Source organism: Corythoichthys intestinalis, chromosome 5 (assembly GCF_030265065.1).
Source record: "Corythoichthys intestinalis isolate RoL2023-P3 chromosome 5, ASM3026506v1, whole genome shotgun sequence".
Classification (NCBI taxonomy): domain Eukaryota; kingdom Metazoa; phylum Chordata; class Actinopteri; order Syngnathiformes; family Syngnathidae; genus Corythoichthys; species Corythoichthys intestinalis.
The window spans coordinates 8,970,110-8,991,513 of record NC_080399.1 but is presented as its reverse complement, the minus strand read 5'-3'; the positions used below and the strand labels follow the sequence as shown (position 1 = coordinate 8,991,513).

General features: G+C 41.8%; 1 protein-coding gene across 3 annotated transcripts in view; it reads left to right on the top strand.

The window, feature by feature from the left end:
- The window catches only part of map1ab (microtubule-associated protein 1Ab), a 93,009-nt gene extending 77,016 nt beyond the window's left edge, over positions 1-15,993 (top strand). For 2 of the 3 annotated variants that reach the window (XM_057835771.1, XM_057835773.1), the window contains 3 exons: positions 656-10,349; positions 10,460-10,692; positions 12,009-15,993. In XM_057835771.1, the coding sequence (XP_057691754.1) occupies positions 656-10,349; positions 10,460-10,692; positions 12,009-12,164 (10,083 nt within the window). In that variant the 3' untranslated portion in view covers positions 12,165-15,993. The remainder of the gene's footprint in view (positions 1-655; positions 10,350-10,459; positions 10,693-12,008) is intronic. The other variant, XM_057835772.1, reaches the window with a different exon arrangement.
- The last annotated feature ends 5,411 nt before the right edge of the window (positions 15,994-21,404 follow it).

Below are 21,404 nucleotides of genomic sequence, written 5' to 3'. Positions count from 1 at the left end.
GCATACAGGGACCAAAAAGGGGGAGAAGCTTCCACTTATGCACATTTATTCAGTAAAAATAATAATTCCACCTTGACCACTCACTTCACTCCCCTTGTTTCCATTTGACTGGAAATTGCATCCAAAAGCAGCACATGGTGGCATTTTACTTCGTGAGTTTAGGCAGCAATAAGCAATTGTTGAACACGAAAGATACCAATGACGTCATCACTGCGAGCCCACAAACCATGGCGCCAATTAACGGTCAAAATATGGACTAAATATTATTATAATATTGCCATTGATTTAACATTTTATGTGTTTCTAACAACATATTTTAGTACAAGAGAACAATGGTGGTTTATTAGAGCCTACATGTATTTAAGTTAGAGGATCACTTTAAGTTTTGGTACCCTTAACAAGGCATCTTTTGGACTCGAATGTACTGTCAGTTGTCAAAAAGTTTGTCTTACTAATGTCATAAGTCCTGCAACAGGATAATAACCTACAACTCAGGATGTAAACACTCTCGAAATGCTAAGGGGGTCCAAGACAGTTTTATTCATTTTGTTTAAAGCACTTGTAAGGGATAACCTGAAATTCATAACAACTGCAACAACACAAGAAAATATCAGAGTACTTCTACTTAACAGTTCTGCCTTTGCACCCCCTGCAGGTCATTGAACAACTGGGCCCATCCATCCCCAAGCAGCAGGCTACACTTACCGTGTCCTGCCGCGGGGAGGTGGGCTGGAACTCCCTGGGACAGCAAAAGACCCTGCGGGAGTTCCTACACTACAAACTAAACCCTGAACCTGTAGTCCTCAAAATGGAGGGGGTTACAGAGTTTACAGAGTACATCTGCGCAACAGTTGACGTCCCTTCACCCTTTGACCTCCTGGAGCCGCCGACATCCGGAGGTTTTTTAAAACTGTCCAAGCCGTGTTGCTACATTTTCCCTGGCGGACGTGGAGACTCCGCTCTCTTCGCTGTGAATGGGTTCAACATCTTAGTAGACGGCGGTTCCGAACGCAAGTCCTGCTTCTGGAAGCTAGTCCGTCACCTGGACCGTATCGACTCTATTCTGCTCACTCACATTGGTGCCGACAATCTCCCAGGTATCAACGGAATCCTACAGAGGAAGATAGCGGAACTGGAGGAGGAGGGATCTCAAGGCTCCACCAATGGTAGTAATTGGCTGAAGAACTTGATTTCCCCAGAACTTGGAGTGGTGTTTTTCAACGTGCCGGAGAAGTTACGCATGCCAGAATCTAATCTTAAAGTCAAACGCAGCATCGAAGAAGCCTCGCTGACTTTGCAGTACCTTAACAAACTTGGAATTAAGCCGGAGCCTCTTTATCGAGTGGTCAGCAACACGATCGAGCCCATTACCCTGTTCCACAAAATGGGAGTGGGTCGTTTAGATATGTATGTCCTCAACCCCGTCAAGGAAAGCAAAGAGATGCAATTTCTCATGCAAAAGTGGGCTGGCAACAGCAAAGCCAAAACTGGTATTATTTTGCCAAACGGGAAAGAAGGAGAAATATCTGTTCCCTACCTGACTTCAGTGACTGCCTTAGTCGTCTGGCTTCCCGCAAACCCGACAGAAAAGATTGTCAGAGTTCTCTTCCCTGGAAACGCACCTCAAAATAAGATCCTAGAAGGCCTGGAAAAGTTAAAGCACCTTGACTACTTGCGCTATCCCGTAGCAACACAAAAAGATATTGCTTCAGGAGCTCCCCCCTCTGTGGTAAAGCAGACAAAGTTAAAACAAAGGACGGAGAGCAAAGAGAGCCTTAAATCTTCCCCCAAGACGACCGCAAAGGTCACCAAGGAGAAAACAGAAGGACAAGAAGATGCTTTAGCTGTCGCAGAAACAAAAGTTGACACAGTAAAGGAAAACATTCCTGTGAAAAAAGAACCCAAAAAGACCATTAAAACCATCAAATCGAAAATGGATATGCCAGAAAAGAAGAAACTTCTGAAAGAAAAAACTTTGAAAAAGCACTCCAAGGAAAGGGTATCAAAAATGGATGAGAAAAAGGACAAGGAGAAAAAAGAGATCAAGAGGATCAAGAAAGATGAGTCTGCCAAAAAGGACGAGAAGAGAGATGCCAAATCCAAGGAGGACAAGAAAAAGGAGTCATCTAAACCAGAGCTGAGAAAAATAGCAAAACCGGACTTGAAACCTCTGACGCCAGAAGTCCGAAAGACATTGCACAAAGCTAAAGTATCCAGTAAGACAAAACCTGTAAAAACAAAACCAGCCAAGACCGAATCAAAGCCAGAGGAACCAAAAACTGAAGAAAAAGACAAACCTAGAGAAACCATTCAAGATGAGCCAACACATAATGGAACTTCCTTCTCTCAAGACCTCACCGAGGACATTGAAGTGACCAAAGCTGGAGATGATCTCGCAGCACCATCATGCCAAGATGAAGTTGCTTTGAAAACAAAAGCTCAAAGCTTAACCCAAGAGAAACCAGAAGCACCAGAAAATGTACCTCTACCCGCTACAGAATCTCCTGGAAAGGAAGAACCGCTGCCCGTGACACCTGCTGACGATGCAAAATTTGACGACCAGAAAGAATTGGAAGAGACCCAAATGTATGAGGATGAAGGCGCTGCGTCTCAAGATGAGGAGGAGGATGAAGAAGAAGAGGCTCCAACTGCTGAGGCAAGGACAGATGATGAGGAGGAGGAAGAGGAGGATATGGGTATTGGAGAAGAGGAAGATGAATTGGAGGGAAAACACGAAACTCAAGAAATGGAGAAAGCAGACACTCTTAAGTCGGCAAAGGTTGACACACAGGAGGAAGAAGATGAAGAGGATGAAGATGAGCCAGTGGAGAAAGCTGAACTGGAGGAAGTGGAAGATTTAGACGTAATAGCGGATGAAGAGATCACCGGTGAAGATGTAGCAGAAGAACCAGTCGTCGGTGAGAGCAAAACCGACCCCTTGACAAGAGCCGTATGTGACGATGAAGAAGACGAAGAGGGCTACCTTTCACATGTGGGAGGGACCACAGCGCCTATTAGCACAGTAGCTCCAGGAGCAGTCGCTATAGAATCCATCTCCTACATCCAAGATGAGACCATTCCAGGCTATTCGGAAACCGAACAAACCATCTCTGATGAGGAGATCCACGAGGAAGCAGAGGAGAGGATACCACACCTTCAGTATGACGTTGGTGCCCATGATGTCTCAGTTCCAGATCAGACTGGATCATTTGTTAACATTCACGGCATAAAAGAAATGCAGGCCTCGGCCGTTCCGACAAAAGGTTTTATGCCTGGGGTGCAGGAGCAACTGTCAATGTACACCAACATTTTTACTGCTCCTCTTGCGGAAGAAGAGCACGTGTCCTCTGCAACTTCCATAACAGAGTACGATAAAATGTCCTCTCTCCCCACTTCTCTTGCTGACGACCAGTCTGCAGCGTCAACTGTAGCGTTCGAAGAGCCAGCTAAACCAAGAATGAGCACCGAGCAACTTCTCTCATCGGGAACCCTTTCACCTTCATCTCTTGAAGACAAGTCTCCTTCCGCTGACTTACAGCTTCCTCTTGAAGATACAAAGATAACTGTCAAGGTTCCAGATTCCCATGATGATGATGAGGAGGAGGAAGACGAGGAAGATCAGACTCCCAATGTTGATATCTCTCTTGAAAAACTCCAAGAGGGCTATGCCTCAACCCAAATAACAAAGAACCAAGACAAAGATGTTGAAAAGCTGCCTGGCTCTGCAGCTCCCGGTTCCAAGTCAATAGGAGAGGACAAACCAATCCACTTTCCAGTTGAAGAGGAGAATATTGACGTGGTAGCATCCAAAGTGGTTTCATCAGTTGTGCCTACAAGACCTCTCGGCTCAGACTCTGTTACCTCAGAGAGTGAGGAACGTTGCTACAGTCCAGATGATATCACTGTAAAAATGGCCTCCCCGACACAATCGGGACCACCGAGTGCAACTCATTCCCCCCTTAGACATTCACCACTGGGAGCATTCCCTGAGTTGGAGCCCCCCAAACTCGCAACCTTACCTGACGACCAAACCAGACAAGAAAAAGTGGAGGAGCCAAAAGACAAAAAGATAGAAGACAAACCACTTGACAAGGATGTACCTGTCAAAAAACCAGAAGAACCTGTGTCAGAACGTCATTCTCCAATCTCCTATAGACAAAGCGATGAAGAACATGGTAAAGCCACGGAACAACTTCTTGACAATGATGACAACAACAACAAAGGCACTATAGATGATACGTCTGTAGAAAAGACAGAACAAGAAGATATTGTTTCCCAGTTAGAAAAAATGGAGGATGAACAGAAACGTAGTTCTGCTCTCCAGAAAGATGCTTGTGCTGTTTCAACGACTGAAGTTGAAAAAGCAGCTAAAGATGCCGATACTTATGATGTTAAACCTACAAATAAAGAAGCATTTGACGACGCCAAAAAAGATGATTTGAAGGAGTTGCAAAAAGAACCCATTCCTTTAGCCAAATCATCTGCTTTTGAGGACACACATGTCAAACATGAAGACCACGACCTAAAGACCACAGAAGACGTCAAGAAGACAGATACTCTTGTGACTGAGGAAGATAAGACAAAACCCGAGGAAAAGCAGATTAAAAGTTCTCACAGCACAGATTCAAAGGATGATACTTCCATTAAAAAGCCTTTTGAGGAAGAGAAGCAGGAGAAGAATGGAAAAGATGAAAAAGTGGATGAACTAAACAAAGACGACAAAGTAGAAACCACGCTCATCACAGACAAGCGGACTGAAAAAGACGAAACAAATACAGCCTTGACTGAAATCACTAACAAAGACATCGTTTGCGCGGCTGTTGCACACATCACAGCAGAAGATAATAATAATGAAATGAAATCTGCCATGCTAGCAAGCTCTGAACAACAATTTACAGACAAATCTGTCAAAGAAGAGGACAAGGCAGAGGGTGTTTATACTGCTGGCATACCAACTGATGTGGACATAACGAGCAAACATGAAATTTATGCTGTTAAAGAAGACGAAAAAGCTGTTGGCAAAGAAGACACCATCACCGACAAACCATCCAAGAAGGAAGACATATCAATTGTGGATCAAAGTGTTGCTATGAAATTTATGCAAGAAACACGGAAAGATGAAGTCGCTGTCAAACCCACTGAAGAAGAATACAAAGACTACATTGAAGTAAAACAAGATGAAGAAGTAGATAAGGCTATTTCAGAAGAAAAACTTAAAAAGGACGACATGAAAGACACACAAAAAGAAGAAGCTTATGATAAGGATGAACATTCTGATGTGGTACCAAAAAAAGAGGAAATGCAAAAAGATGTTGACGTTTCCTTGACCTTAACACTAAAAGACGAAAAGAAGGATGTTAATAAGAAAGATGTTGAAGAGCAAAAAGTACCAGTGTCAGAGGAGGGAAAATACGAAGATGATCAAAAACAGAAGGAAATCCAATCTGAAGGTCTCAGTGGGACAACAATGAAAGATGCGGTTAAGCAGCTCCATAGCAAAGATGAAGCTATTGAAGATAGCAAGAAAGAGCTCACAGTGGATTCAAGTGGAGAGGAACATGAGACCAAAACTGAACCATACAACACACAAGAACTTCTAAAGGATATGGATGTAAAAGAGGTGGACCAACCCCTAACCAAGGGCATGGAAGAGAAGGCTAAAGAGGAGATACCTGGAAAAGACATCTCTGTCACATTGACTTCAGCTCCAAAAGTTGAGGTGCTAGAGAAAAAGCAGCAGGCATCCCCATCAGATGAAGACCAACAGGCGATTCGAGCCGAAAACAAGCAAGAAACAGAACCTAAGGGAGGAGCGACGGCCGTTATTAGTTCCGACGTAAAGATGGAAAAAGAAAAAGATGATGCAGATGTTGCCGAATTAAGTAAGGAACAAAAGATGGGAAAGGAGCAGGAGAAAGAGGCAACCTGTGAGACGGAAGATCTGTGGGAGCAAAACACCAAATCGGAAGAGGTGAAAATCCCGTCTGATTTGAAGGCAAAAGACGTCAGCGAGAAAGAGACTGCTTATGCTCAACATGCCAAAGAAGAGAAATGGGAGCGAGAGGAGTTACAAGAGGACCTCGACAAAACCACGAAGCAATCCACGCAGGCAACATTTGGAGAAGAAGCAGCATTGGGTTCCCATTCAGACTACAAGCCTACCTTCACCGTTCAGTCTTCGGACGAAGAACAAGATGATGAGGAGGAGGAAGAGTATATATGTATGGGTTCCAGACCTTTGTCTGTCGAGCCAAGAAAATCTGAACTTGACCTTTGCTCTGCAGACCAAATATCTCCATCAAGCGCTCAAACTACTGAAGCCATGCCTAGGCAGACCGTAATAGTCATTCCAACACTTACAATGCAGGAACCGTCACTAGATGAAGACATTAAAGATGTTTTAACAGAAGAATGCAGTCTTTCCTCTGATTCTGCAAAACCTGAAACTGCTCCTCAAGTGATCGCCCACTCTGAAACGTGTTCAGCTGCAGAAACATTAGGAGGGGAGTCAACTTCTCTTCAAAAACAAGAGCCATTCCCTGATGTATCATTTTCTAAGACAGAACAAGAGTCCAGCTTAAGTACAGAGAGCCAGTCCAAAGTCCAATCTCAAACAAGTCCTGGGGCAGTTGTTAAGCTGGAGCAAGAGGAAAAGCCCGGCAAAGAGGCAGAGCGTGAGATGGAAAGAGAGCGGGAGGCAGCTTCCCCAGGATTTTCACAGCCTTGTTCATACTTTCTATTGGACAAAGACTCTGATGACAGCGGCCCGACTGATGCCTTGAAATCAGATGATGCAGAGAAGGGGAGCACTAAAAAGGAAATACAAAATGAAAGCAAATCTATTACTGCATCCAAGTACGATCCATATGAGAAGCCCATCCCAGAAGATCCCACCATTCAAGAGGAGACTGATATTTTCACACGAGGTCACACTTCTGATATCAGCATGGATGATAACAGGAGAACAAGCCAAACAGGGTCAGTCATGTTCCAACAAGATGATCAAGTCAAAGAAGAACCAATGTCCTTAAGTAGAGTTGACTACAGCCCACAGAGTGAAAGCCACCTTAGTGCCTCAACGGAGCAGGAAGACAGAGAAAAAGGGCAAGAAGAAGAATGGGAAAGAGAAGAAAGAGTAGACACCAATATGCGAGACAATAAAACTTCTCAAGATTCTTATAGTCCTAAAGAGGACAAACCAGAAAAATCGGAGAAAGAGAAAGAGGATATGATGGAAGGAACTTCAAGAGTAAGTGACCAAGTGTCTACTAGTGTGGTTCTTCAATCCCCAGGGTCCCCATCCATACAAGAATCCTGGAGCCGATCAGAACTCAGCGCCCCATCTACGCAAAAGGACACTGCTAAGAAAGAAACAGAAGGTTCTACATCTGGTCGACACTCGCCATCAGAAAAAGACATTTTATCTCAAGCTGCTTCATCTTCTGAAAGGGAAGAGCAAATAAGTAAACAGAGTGCTGGCTCGGCTTCCTCATTTTTAGAACATAAAGTAGATGACAACATTCTTGCCTCAGACAGTAATCGATCCATGTCGGACCTTCCCGGAGCCAAAGAACAGCAGGTCGATGTACGCTTACTCGTAGAGGTTGAAGATTTCAATGTTGATGATGACGAAGAAGATGAAAATGATGAGGAAGACGATGACTCCAGTGATGTTGACATTGAAAAAGGTGCCAGAGAGCAATCTGAAAAAGAAGCATGTGGCCGTAGTCCTGATGAGAATACATCACCCTCAGAGGACTCGAACAAAACCTCTCCTGAAGGGAACTTCCAAAAGGACGAGATGACCTCTAAAGTCACACCTTATGTTGCCTCCGAGTCGTATGAAGATAACGCAAGTAAAATATTACCATCTGCCAACAAAACACACCTTGAGAAGGAACTGGTTTATGGAGCTGAAACAACTGGTAGTATGACCCAACCTCACGACACCAAAAGTGAAGGCAAAACAACTCCATCACCAGGTAAAAGTGATGTCAAACTAGACAACATCTGCTTGGCTACACCATATGAACCAAAACCTCTTGAAACAAAGGAAGAGAAAACATGCTTATCCCCTGAGCAAGCAATGCAAAGAAGGCTATCGATTGCTGAGGATGTTTCTTCCTTTGAGGTCCAACAGTCAAAGGATAGAGACAAAGAAACAATCTCACCAGAACCAGAAGACTGTAGTCAGTCTCCACCCACAAGCAGCTCAACCTCAGTAGCACCATCTGACCAACAAACGTCCCTATCGACTACTTCCCTTGGTCTCTTTGGAACCTATGCCGATATTGGACTCGGTGGATCTGTAGGATACACTGAAGTCAGTCAAGTGGATTCAAAAGATCATCAGCTCGATAGCCAATCAAATACATGCCGACGAGTAACGTTAAGCGAAGATCAATATTACCACAGAGACACCCAAGAGCAACGCTCAGATCTTGCTACAAAACAGGAGGAGCAGGTTCTCTCATCACCTTCAGCCAGTTATGCATCACCCTTTGCAACATTTACTCAACAATTAGAAGACACTGCTCAAAGGTTTGTGAGTATATCGAGCAGTTTAGCCCAGCATGTGCCATCTTTAAGTAGCGGGTCTGTAGGCTCAACCTCTGGTGGCCTTCAAAGAGACGAGTACATGGAGGTGATGACGAAACCTACAAAAGAGCCTGAAGAGACCAAACCGTCAAGTACTGAGCCTTCCAAAGTGGCCGACATTTCTTCCACATCAGAAGCTAGTTTTGATGTCTTTCAACAAAGGGCTGAACCCACTGACAGGGGTCTCCAAGGAACTGCAGTAGAGCTCGCATGTGACTTAAAATGTCAAAAAGTAACTGAAGAAAAAGACACTTTTTCAGTACTAACACAGTCACATTTGACAGAAAATAATTCAAACGCCTCAGACACAAAGACTATCACGACTGTTGAGTCTTTACCAGAAGTGGTGACGCAAACAGCTCATCACGCTGCCTCAGTCACTTCAGAAAGTGCAAGTGGTGCTATAAACACTTCATGTGCCGTCTCAGACGAGAAGGAAAAGCAGCAAAAAGTGAAAACCGCATTGGATGAAAAGGAGATGATAATCCACACTGAAGTGCAACTGGAAAAAGGAAAAACAGACACTGCAAAAGGACAAATGGAAGCAAAGTCTCTGGACGAAAACATGTGCAAAGACAGCACTGATAAGATAAAGGCTTCAGCTGAGATGAGTGATAAAGTAGATGTCGAGAAAGAAGTAGAAGCCGACAGCTCAGAGGACAATGAAAGCTTTTTGGACAAGCCACCAGAGAGATTAGAAGCAAGGCGAAAAAGTAGTATATCTGATTGGGAGCTAGTACAGAAGCCTGATGACTTCCCAAGTGCCCCTCCACCAGGTTACGGTAACCAAGAGGAGGAAGCCTTCGAATGGATGGCGAGCATCCACGGTGCCTCCTCAAAAGCAACCTCACTCACTGGAGCGTCGAGCAAAGCAATAACTGACCGTCCATCGGACTTGAACACCATAACCACCTCTGCGGACTCTTATGATTACAAACAGCGTAAAGGAGAACTTTCTCCTTCCTTCATTAACCCTAGTCCATATCAGTTTTCTGGTGACGAGTTTGAAGAGGATGACCGAAGTGACTGCTCCCAGGAGGGAGGCGATGCAGCTCATGAGAAAAAATCGGCGAAAAGGAAGTCACACAAGCAGAGGCGACACCACGGAGACCAGTTGTCCGGCGCCGTCTCATCAGGTCTGACTGCGACTTTAGCCGGAGAGGAAACACCTCCCACATCTGTGAGTGAATCGTTGCCTTCGCAGTCTGATTCTGATGTTCCACCAGGAACCGAGGAGTGTCCGTCCATTACCGCGGAAGGTAACCTGGATTCAGATGAAGATGGTGAGCATCTGCCTACGGACAAGTTATCTACCTCGGGTGCCGCCGGCGGCCGACGTCCTTCGTCGCCGAGGGCAGCTCAACGGACGCAAGATCCTCCGCCCACCTCCGTGAAAGACCCTCCTCCACAACCTCCTCATCCTGATGCGTGCATGGTGGATCCAGAGACCCTTATTCAGGACATCAGTGGCACAGACAAACTTCTCAAGAAGGACCACAAGGCCACCAAGGGCCTCAGAAAAGCCAAACCTAAGTCGGCTTCTCCTGCTCGGAAGGGTGAAGCCAAGAAGAGGTCTGCGACACCTGTGAAGCAAGCCCACAAGGACTCTGCCTCACCCCGATCAGCCTCCCTCAAGAGGAAGGACCTGGAGAGGAGTTCCAGGCTTGTGAAGATGTCCGAAAACCAAGGTTCACGGAGTGATATCCTAAATCCCGGGAAAGGCCTGGTTAATGGATTAAAGAGCAGTTCAGGTGTGTTTGTGGTTGTGTACAATGTGAGAACATTGCTAAGTGGTGCGATAAGTCGCCCCGTGACTAAAGTGAACAAAGTCTTTTCAATTGAATCCTCTGGATCTGTTCAGGAAACAACCCCCAGAAAGCACCTTCATCCGTTCCGCCAGGGCCACCCGTCTACGTGGACCTGGCTTACGTGCCCAACCACTGCAGTGCCAAGAACGTAGACCAGGAGTTCTTCAAGCGGGTGCGGGCGGCGTACTACGTCGTGAGCGGGAACGACCCGAGCAGTGGAGAGCCGAGTCGTGGAGTTCTGGATGCCCTGCTGGAAGGCAAAGCTCAGTGGGGCTCCAACCTTCAGGTAGCCTCACCTGTTTTGAAGTGGTACTGTACCTCAATATACAAAAGTAATCCGTACTAGAGTTGCTTCCGTCTCATGATTTTTTTTCGTATTTTGAACTGCGTTAATACCTGTAATTGAGTAGATAATGGAACACAACCCAAAGAAAAGGAAAAAAAAAAGCTTACCTCTCGAGTGAGGTGATGTCCAAAGCGAAAGTGATACAAATATATCATTCGTGTTTTGAATATTTAAATATACAGTGGGGCAAATAAGTATTTAGTCAACCACTAATTGTGCAAGTTCTCCCACTTGAAAATATTAGAGAGGCCTATAATTGTCAACATGGGTAAACCTCAACCATGAGAGACAGAATGTGGAAAAAAAAACAAACAGAAAATCACATTGTTTGATTTTTAATTTATTTGCAAATCATGGTGGAAAATAAGTATTTGGTCAATACCAAAAGTTCATCTCAATACTTTGTTATGTACCCTTTGTTGGCAATAACGGAGGCCAAACGTTTTCAGTCACTCTTCACAAGCTTTTCACACACTGTTGCTGGTATTTTGGCCCATTGCTCCATGCAGATCTCCTCTAGAGCAGTGATGTTTTGGGGCTGTCGTTGGGCAACACGGACTTTCAACTCCCTCCACAGATTTTCTATGGGGTTGAGACCTGGAGACTGGCTAGGCAACTCCAGGACCTTGAAATGCTTCTTACGAAGCCACTCCTTTGTGGCCTTGGCTGTGTGTTTGGGATCATTGTCATGCTGAAAGACCCAGCCACGTCTCATCTTCAATGCCCTTGCTGATGGACGGAGATTTTCCACCTAAAATCTCTCGATACATGGCCCCATTCATTCTTTCCTTTACACAGATCCTGGTCCCTTTGCAGAAAAAACAGCCCCAAAGCTTGATGTTTCCACCCCCATGCTTCCCATGCTGTGTATCTAGATACATATCGAATCGGCTTCATGCCAGAGATTACCAACCCTAATATTTACCTTGAATCCTCGAACAAATCACTCCTGAGACAATCCTTCCTGTTTGTATATGTAGTTAAATCTAATCGTAAGTAAATCTAAGCTTAAATCTGACTTGAGCGTGTGCCGTCTTCGGCTATTACTAAATGAAGCTCAGCCCCCTCTGATTAGGCGCCGTGCAAAAAATGTCAAAGTGACACGTCAATAGTAATGATGTACGTATATGCATTGAAAAACGTTTCGTAATCTGAATATATCATGTACAGAAGTGTTCATACTTTATGTCAAAGTACTTGTCCATAACTCAAGTTTCCCAAGCTTTACTGAACCTGTCTCCGTCCTTCCCATTCAGGTGACCCTGATCCCGACCCACGACACGGAAGTGACCCGCGAGTGGTACCAGCGCACCCACGAGAGGCAGCAGGACCTCAACGTCATGGTTCTGGCCTCCAGCAGCACCGTGGTCATGCAGGATGAGTCATTCCCCGCCTGCAAGATCGAGTTTTGACTTGTGTGCCGTCTCCTTAACAATCTGCTGCAAGTATTCAGCAAAGCGTTTAAGCGACACTATTCATTTGACCTTTTTCAAAATGATAATGACCGTAGTCATAATTTCGTGTAGGTGAATTCATTTTTCCTTTTCTCAGCAATCTGAAATAATGGTGCAGATGTCCCTAATTTGCCTCACAGCTTCTCTTTAATCATTTCATCTTTTTGGTGGTTTTAGTATTCTTTCCGTACTTTTTATTCTGATGCTCCTTTGTAATAATTTGACATAATTTATTTCAATGTTATTTGTATGATAGTTTTCAATTACAAAATGTTCATTTTAGATTTCAAACCGTTATGATTTCATTTGTATTTTCATGTAACTGTGCAGCATTTCTGCACTAACAAATAACACGAATGTTTCTCGTTTTGACACGAACAACACTAATGTAGCAGCAAACGGACAAGACCAAACATAAAAAATACAAACGTAAAACTGTCAGTCAGTCGAGAAGTGTGACGACTCGTGTTCAAATAGTAAAAAAACAAAATTGAATGTGTTGACATTCATAGCAATGCACTTTTTTTTCCCCAAGAAGGAAGTGGGAGGGGTTTAGTCGTTAGTATCGAAGCACAGTGATGACCTCAATGACCGCAAACACATATTGTAATATGTAAATATTGAGAATTATAAGAACTATTTATAAATGAGCATGAATGAATGTTTGGGACGACATTTGCAGGAATGTGTTATTTTCTAGTTTTAAAATATTGCATGCTTGAGGCGGATAGTAGCTGAGAATGTCGTACAGGTCATGACTTTTCTTGTAATCGCACTAAACGTTTGCTGGGGCCAATGATTCCGTTTGTCGTTTTAATGCTAATTCTGTTTACCGCTAACACGTACGAGGCATTCCAGGAAATTGGCAAGTAGCGAATCGTGAGCAGATAGCGAAGTTGCTTCAGTCGTTACAATGTTTTAGGAAAACGTTTTGTTAACAGTGAAAAATGACTAACTAATTACGCTTAACAGGATAACGAAACATCCCACTCCAGACGTCGACTGTAAACAAAAACTACTGTATTCTTGTCAACAAACATTCTGACTTACGCTTTTTAACCTTAAATTCATAGAAAATGTATTTTCATAACTTTCCAATTCCTTTCTAACAACACTACAGCATTGTAGTTTTTTGGGGAAATATTTCAAATGTTATTCTCATAACCTTTCGTTGAGATAAGGACTGAATAACTTTATTGTTTTAGCTAGAGTTGTCCGATAATGACTTTTTAACCGATATCCCAATGTTGCCCAACTCCACCAATATCAAAACGATACATACGGTCGTTAGGTGGATTTTGACTTTTATGGCAGAGGGGGGCAAAACATTTTGATGACCCCGAAACGCAGTTTCAGCAATAAAATTTAATTTACAAGCTACAGTCCTTGACAAAAGTCTTGTCGCTTACCCAATTTTGTAGAAACAATTGCTAATAACTAGGGTTGTTCCGATCATGTTTTTTTGCTCCCGATCCGATCCGGATCGTTTTAGTTTGAGTATCTGCCGATCCCGATATCTTTTAATATTTTATAATGTACGAATTGTAGCATTAAAACACTATGCTTCCAAAGATTATTCCAACGCAACATTTTCATTTGTTTCCCATTGTAACCTTACGTATCTTATTCTCGTAACAAATATGTCATAATACGACCATTTTTTTGTTAACTATATTTTTTATTGTAGTTTTTCTCCAAACTTTGGAATTTCTGTTATAATATTCACAAGTAGACTAATTCTCTAAACAGTTTTCGTAATATTAAATTGGTACGCAAAGATTTGCCTCAAAACATTACAGTGTCGTCCGTGCGATAATCATGTGTAATAATCTCGATACTTCAAAATTACTTGATAATCTTAGGAATTTTACCCTGAAAATGAAAAAACTAATTATCCGACAATTCCAGACAGTTGATATCTGACGATTCTTCAAACGTTTTAACCGATTTTTGCCTTAATGTCACGACTCCCGATATTTTTCAAAACATTACAATGCAATCCTCGTGATAATCTCGTGTAATATATTTTTTCTCTCCAACCAGTATCTGACGATTTTAAAACTAGAGTTAACACATAATGACTTTTTAACCAATGACCGATATCTTGATGTTGCTGAACTCCAAAAATCCGATACTGATATCAAACCGATACCGATATATGCAGTCGTAGACTTGCTCACATAACGTATCCCTAGCGTCTTAGTTTGGAGACATCTAATGGTCAATAAGCATAATTGCCGTGCTAAGCTGTGACAAGCCCTTGTACAAAGGCAGATGGCTTAAACATTAGCTTTGAAGGCAACGTGCATATTGGCCCAAAACCGATAATGGAAAATCATCTTAAAATGCTTATATGGACAGATATTATCGGACAACTCTACTTAGAACGTTAATTTCATCGATTTTTCTTGTAATGTTTTATAACGTAAAACCACAGAATCGTAATACGTTTTTTTTTCTTAAAAAAGGACTTTATCCCTGTAGCAATACTTTCTCGTGGCGACGTAGTTATTTTCACGGCAGGGCCGAGAACTAAAAGTGGTACTTGGTATGTGGCAAAATTGATTTTGCCATGCGGCCTTTTTTGGGTATTGGCAAAATGGATTTTCGCATGTGCCATTTTTTCGGGGATGTGGCGTTTTTTTTTTGGTATGTGGCAAAATTGATTTTGACACATGCCATTTTTTTGGTATGTGGCCAAATGGATTTTGCCATGTGGCATTTTTTTGGCGTGTGGCATTTTTATATGGTATGTGGCTTTTTTTATGTTATATAGCATTTTTTGCAGGCCATGCACGTCCATGCCAATGACGGCTATGCACGTCCAAATTTTCCATTCATTTTAAACGGCAGAAAAACATCCTTTTTGCCACACACCAAAAATAATGCCACATGGCAAAATCAATTTTGCCACATACCAAATACCACTTTTCGTTCTCGCTGTCTCTCCATTTTCATTGCATTTGAAACTTTAAAACAATGACAAATTGTAAGAAAACTTCTGTCATCTTTAACGTTTCGTTGCGGGTATGAAATTCCCAGTTTTCCGGAATGCGCTCGCAAGAAAATTTCCCTTTTTCTACCGTCACAAAAACGACTTTCTCGACAACGCCTCAAAGTTCTGAATGAGACCATTTCGTAGGTATTCCGGTGCGACTTTTCAAGGCATCGGTAGAACGCTGTGAGACATAAAAAGTATTTTTCTGAATGTACATGCGTCGACAAACAACTCAAAACGTGGATTTAACGGGAACACAAACCTTTGGACGTAACGCCGGAACACAACCAGTGGCGGCCGGCCACGGCTGCGACTATTCTCCTGAATATGACTTGAAAACAAGTCAAAATGGTCAAACACGACAAGAATGTACCACACACGTGCACACAAACCGCTTTGTACATATCTCTAAACGTAACGTTACGCTTCTACAGTGATTCCGACCCTCCGAGAGAACGTCATCTAATCCTCTTGCATGTGACTTATTTCGTTATAACCCTGAATGTAATTGTTTAACAGGAAGTACCGCTAATGCTAAATCCGAATGACGATTTCAGGCGTGCTTGTTTGTTTGTCGTTATCGAGATGCTGTACAGCGCTAACTCATGTTTGACGCTCTCTCTCTCTCTCTTTCCCTTCCTGGAAATGTATATCGACTTTCTTCTTCTCTGGCGCAAATATGTCAACTGTTTCAACTATTGCTGTCTCTCTCTGGTCAAGTAGAAGTGCTGCATACGCATTCAATGTAAAAGGGAAACAGCCCGGTGATCATCAATTAAAGTACGCTCAAACAGATTGTGTGTTTGTTTTTTTAGCGCTTAAGACTCACTGGTTGCCATCGACGGCGATTGATGTTCAATCCAATTTGACTGAGTCGTTTTCATCAAACGATGACAAGAATATTTCGTCAACGAACAATTTTAAATGACGATGATGTCACAATGACGAGGTGAAAACTTGTCTTGGGAGACTAAAACATACTGTCAACCCGAGCCCGTTGGCAATCTTACAAATAGTGGCGTGCCCTTACAAACTGATGACTAATCTTACAACGTTTTATATAGCCTGCAATATGAAATGAAAATAAAACTCAATTTTTTTAAATAATATGAATTCATTGGTAATTTTGTCACATATAACCTGGTGCAATCAAAGAATCAATATCGTCAGCAACTAAAATTTAACAGTGACTTTTGTTATAACTATGTAGCACTTTTGGCAATTTCTATCATGTCGTTTGATGGCTGCACTTCATGGCACTTCAGCTCGCAATTCAGTTAAGATTTGAAGGTAGTTCGTAAGTGTGTCCAATTATAAATTCAAATGAATGTAAGAGTAATTAGTTACTTGGCAAAGTAACTGATGTTACTTTTCATGTTTTTTTTTTTTTTTTTTTTTAAATCCCCCCCCCCCAAAAAAAGAAAGAAAAACATAGTAACCTTTGCTATGTTTGGAAGTCATTTAATGTAATTTAATTTAATAAACCGTTAAAAGCTGTTAAATTGCTCCCGTTTTTGCATTAGTTCCCTTCTGTCTACTTTCGACATGTGTAAACACTGTTTCATCATTTAAAGATAAATTCAAGCCAAGATTCCAAGTTCCAACTATTAAAAAAAAAAAAAATTAATGGAATTTTATTGTCAACATCATCGGTATCATTGACAATCATTGACAATTACAAAATGTGATATGATTTGCCCGAAGAAGACGACAAAGGCGGACGAGATGAAGCAAATGCTTATCAGTTTCCCGTCCCCCATACAACTAAAGACGCACATTCAGGCATGGAACATACATCAAAACTGTAAAATAACACAGTCAACAATCTGGGATTTTCCCTCACAAGAAGCCTCAATGCTAGGATAGCGAGTGAAATGCACGCAATAAACCACCAAAGACAAGCAACTGCTGGCCGCTCCCTTAAACAGGCAAGACGCTCCTGTCGCTACAGCGGTAGGCAAACCTTCGGGCGTACCGCTAGTCACAGAGGAAGCTAATAATTCACTTCTACTTCATCAGTTCATCATCCCAGGATTTGTTGCCGTCAGATGACGAATTTAATGAGGACAGTCAGCCACGACACGACTCCGATCCTGACTATCACACGTGTGCATTCATAGTTTCATTACCTTCAGTGAGAGTTTATAATGTCAATAGTCATGAAAATAAAAATGCACGAATGACAAGGTGTGTTCAAACTTTTGGCCTGTACTGTATGTAAAGGACACGACAGCTCTGGATGCTAACAATCTACCCAATTATATTGGAAAAAGTTTGATCACACAATAGCTCACCTTGAAGATCTGCTGACAAAAACCGGAGTTCTCAACAGCATACACTCTCTCGCTCCATTGTCACTGAGACGCACTTGCCGCGAGTACATCACCAGTTTTGCCAAACTCTTGTCTTATGAGGTATTTCCTGCTCTGCATTTTGCCTTTGCTGCTCGTCTTGTGAACGACCGACAGTGCTGTCCTGCTCTTCACTTTTCTGCTCTGGTTTAAATTGGAAGGGCAGAACCGACGGCATGTTGGGGTAGCTAACGAGTGACACACTGGAAGTCTGGCAACGGGCCCGGTGACGTCACCGCAGTGCCACGTCAAGAAGAATGGCGACCTATCAGTTAAAATAATTTTACAAATTTTATTAAAACGAAAACATTAAGAGGGGTTTTAATATCAAATTATTATAACTAGAGATGTCCCAATCGATCGGTGATCGGGTCCGATCACGTCATTTTAAAAGTATCGGAATCGGCAAAAAAATATCGGACATGCCTTTTTTTAATATATATATATTAGGGCTGTCAAAATTATCGCGTTAACGCGCGGTAATTAATTTTTTAAATTAATCACGTTAAAATATTTGACGCAATTAACGCACATGTCCTGCTCAGACAGTATTCTGCCTTTTGGTAAGTTTTACAGCAAGGTTTTTTGTGCTGTCTAACAGCGAACTCTTGTGGTCGCTTTGCGACATGGTTTATTGCTTTCTTGCCAGTTCAATATGGCTGCACGACGTCTCGGGCTGACGCCTACGTTCTAATGTTGTGCTTATATGATCCTTGGACAAGATTTGTCCGTAAGTATGGTTGTTGTAAAGAATGTACATATTATGTTAGTAAGCGAAATGTTATATTTTTTGTATGAGACGCTTTTTGTTTATGTTTAGTGAACCTGTATAGCGTGCTAAGCTAACGTTGTTGCCAATGCAATGCTTGTGTACTTTTTTTTGTAGTTTCACTACGGTCTAAAGAGGACAGTGGTTTGAGGCCATTTTATTAATAAATCAGATGAAAAAGGAAGAAGTCTGATTATTAAGGCGTCGTTCACGAGCTGTCTAGCTTTGGAAAAAGTAGACGCTTCGGAGTGAGGAAAGCATAGACAGATTTAAATGACAGTAGAGTGAAATGCCCACTACAGTCCTTATGTACCGTATGTTGAATGTATATATCCATCTTGTGTCTTATCTTTCCATTCCAACAAATTATTTTACAGAATATATATATAATTTACAGAAAAATATGGCATATTTTATAGATGGTTTGAATTGCAATTAATTGCGATTAATTAATTTTTAAGCTGTAATTAACTCGATTAAAAATTTTAATCGTTTGACAGCCCTAATATATATATATTTTTTTTAATTAAATCATTTTCTAAATGTATTTAACGTTACATACATAATATGTTACACTCATCCAGAGTCTTTAGTTTAGGCTTAACATAGGGTTATCAAATTTATCCCGATAACGGCGGTAATTAATTTTTTAAAAAATGTATCACGTAAAAATATTTAATGCAATTAATGCATGTGCTGCACGACCCACTCACGCATTGTCGCGCACAATCATTAATGGCGCCGTTTTACCTATATAGAGAGCTAAAAGGCAGCGTGAAATGAGTAGAGTGAATTTTGGCAGCCTTAGGAGCCTTTTTTTAATTGGCTAAAGCCTTACAATCCCTCTCCCTACGATTAGAAATATCGTGGGAAGCAAGGTAGCAATTGATCATTACATCATCTACACCCAGCAGAGGTTGCGCTAGACTTTTTCGTTGTCTGTCATTTTGACTGACAGGGTCATAAAAATCCGGTCATAATCTATTTTTACCCGTCACCTAAATTTTTAAAATGATAATAATGACATATTCAATAGTATTTAGTTTTCATTCATTTTTAATTCATATTCTGTCCGAACAAGCTTAACAGAGAATCCACACCGCGCCATCACACATCAAGCAGATGAATATGCAACTTTTTCACCGCAGTGACAAAAACAGCTGACTGTGGCCCCAGTAGGTAGGCTACATAAGGAATAATGAAATTAACAGTTCACCTGCCTTTGCCTGAACTTCGTCTCACAACTTCCTCCTGGTGCGTATGGACTTGAATTGCATGCCCGCTTGTGCACATCAAATGTCTCAAGTGGGATTGCTGCAGAGGCTATTGTCATGAGGTTTTGGACTTTTGCCTCGGACAGACGACTTCTCATGGCCGTTTTGATGTAGTTCTGGAGGCTGAATCCGCGCTCTGCAGCCACACTCTTTTTTCACCTCTTTTATCAACACCATCGTCGTTTTGGGGCTTTTTGAAGAAACTTCGGACACTCAGTTACCTTGACATTTTTCCGAGTAAGGCCAACGACGTGATGCATCAAGAGAGACAATAGCTAATTAATATGCTCTCTCGCCACCCTGTGGTTTGGGGTGTGAATTGCAACCTGTCAAAATGACAGATGGACTTCAGTTTTTTCCGTCGCCGTTTTAAAAAACCGGTCAACGACGGAAAATATTCGGTTAACGCGACCCCTGACACCCTGTGAACGTGTGTTATCCACTGCAGGAGACACTATCTGTCCAGAACGCTTACACTTACTGCCTGAGAAGTAAAGATGTTGATCGGGTCCGATCACGTCATTTTCAAAGTATCGGAATCGGCAAAAAAATATCTGACATGCCTTTTTTTAAATATATATATATTTTTTAATGAAATCGTTTTCTAATTGTATTTATCGCGTTAACAGCGGTAAGGAATTTTTTAAAAAATTAATCACGTTAAAATATTTAACACAATTAACGCACGACTGCACGACCCACTCATGCATTGTCGCGTTCAATCTATAATGGCGCCGTTTTACATATATACAGAGCTAAAACGCAGCATAAAATGAGCAGAGAGAATTTTGGCAGGCTTTGGAACCTTTTTTTAATTGGCTAAAGTCTTACAATCCCTCTTTCAACAATTAGAAATATCATGGCAAGCAATGTGAGGAAGACGGTAGTAGTTGATCTTTTTCTTAACACCCTATGTTATTTCCCAACGCAGAGAAGATATATCAATTGGTAGCACTACGCACAGTCATGGTTGCTAAAGGTGTGTTACATCCACCCATCATGCATTTGGGCATGGCCACAGTATCATTTACTGAAAGCTCAACAAATACACTAGATGGCAATATTTATTCACAATATACAAAGTCACAAGTCTTTCTATCCGTGGCTCCCTCTCACAGAAAAAATGTTAACAATGTAAATGCCATCTTGAGGATTTATTGTCATAATAAACAAATACAGTACTTATGTACTGTATGTTGAATGTATATATTCGTCCGAGTTTTATTCATTTTTTTCTTAATGCATTGCCAAAATTTATATGATCGGGAAAAATCGGGAATGATTGGAATTGAATCGGAAGCACAAAAAAAAAGCAATCGGATCGGGAAATATCGGGATCGGCAGATACTCAAACTAAAACAATCGGGATCGGATTGGGAGCAAAAAACATGATCGGAACAACCCTAATTATAACTCAAACTAACATTTATCTTTTAAGAATTACTTGTCTTTGAAATCGAGGATCCCTTTAAAGCGATCAGCACATTTGTAGTTTTTTTGTGTGGCAGGGTTCCTCCCACCCTCCTCAAAGTTGGTTAGTGCCGGTGAAAGCAATACAGACACCCTCAAGATATAAAAGAGGTACCATTGATCCATCATCACAAATTTTATGAAAATATTTTAGAAAGGTTGAAAAGTTACCTAGTGTTGCTTTGAAAGGGATGCAAAAAGCAATTTTTTTTTTCTTTAATCAAACAAATTCGCAGTCTGACCGCGAGCACCGAACCATGAACCTGTAGTTCTTTTTCTGAATCCCTAACACAATAGAATGTCAATAGAAAAAGTCAAATACATTTACCTCAGGAC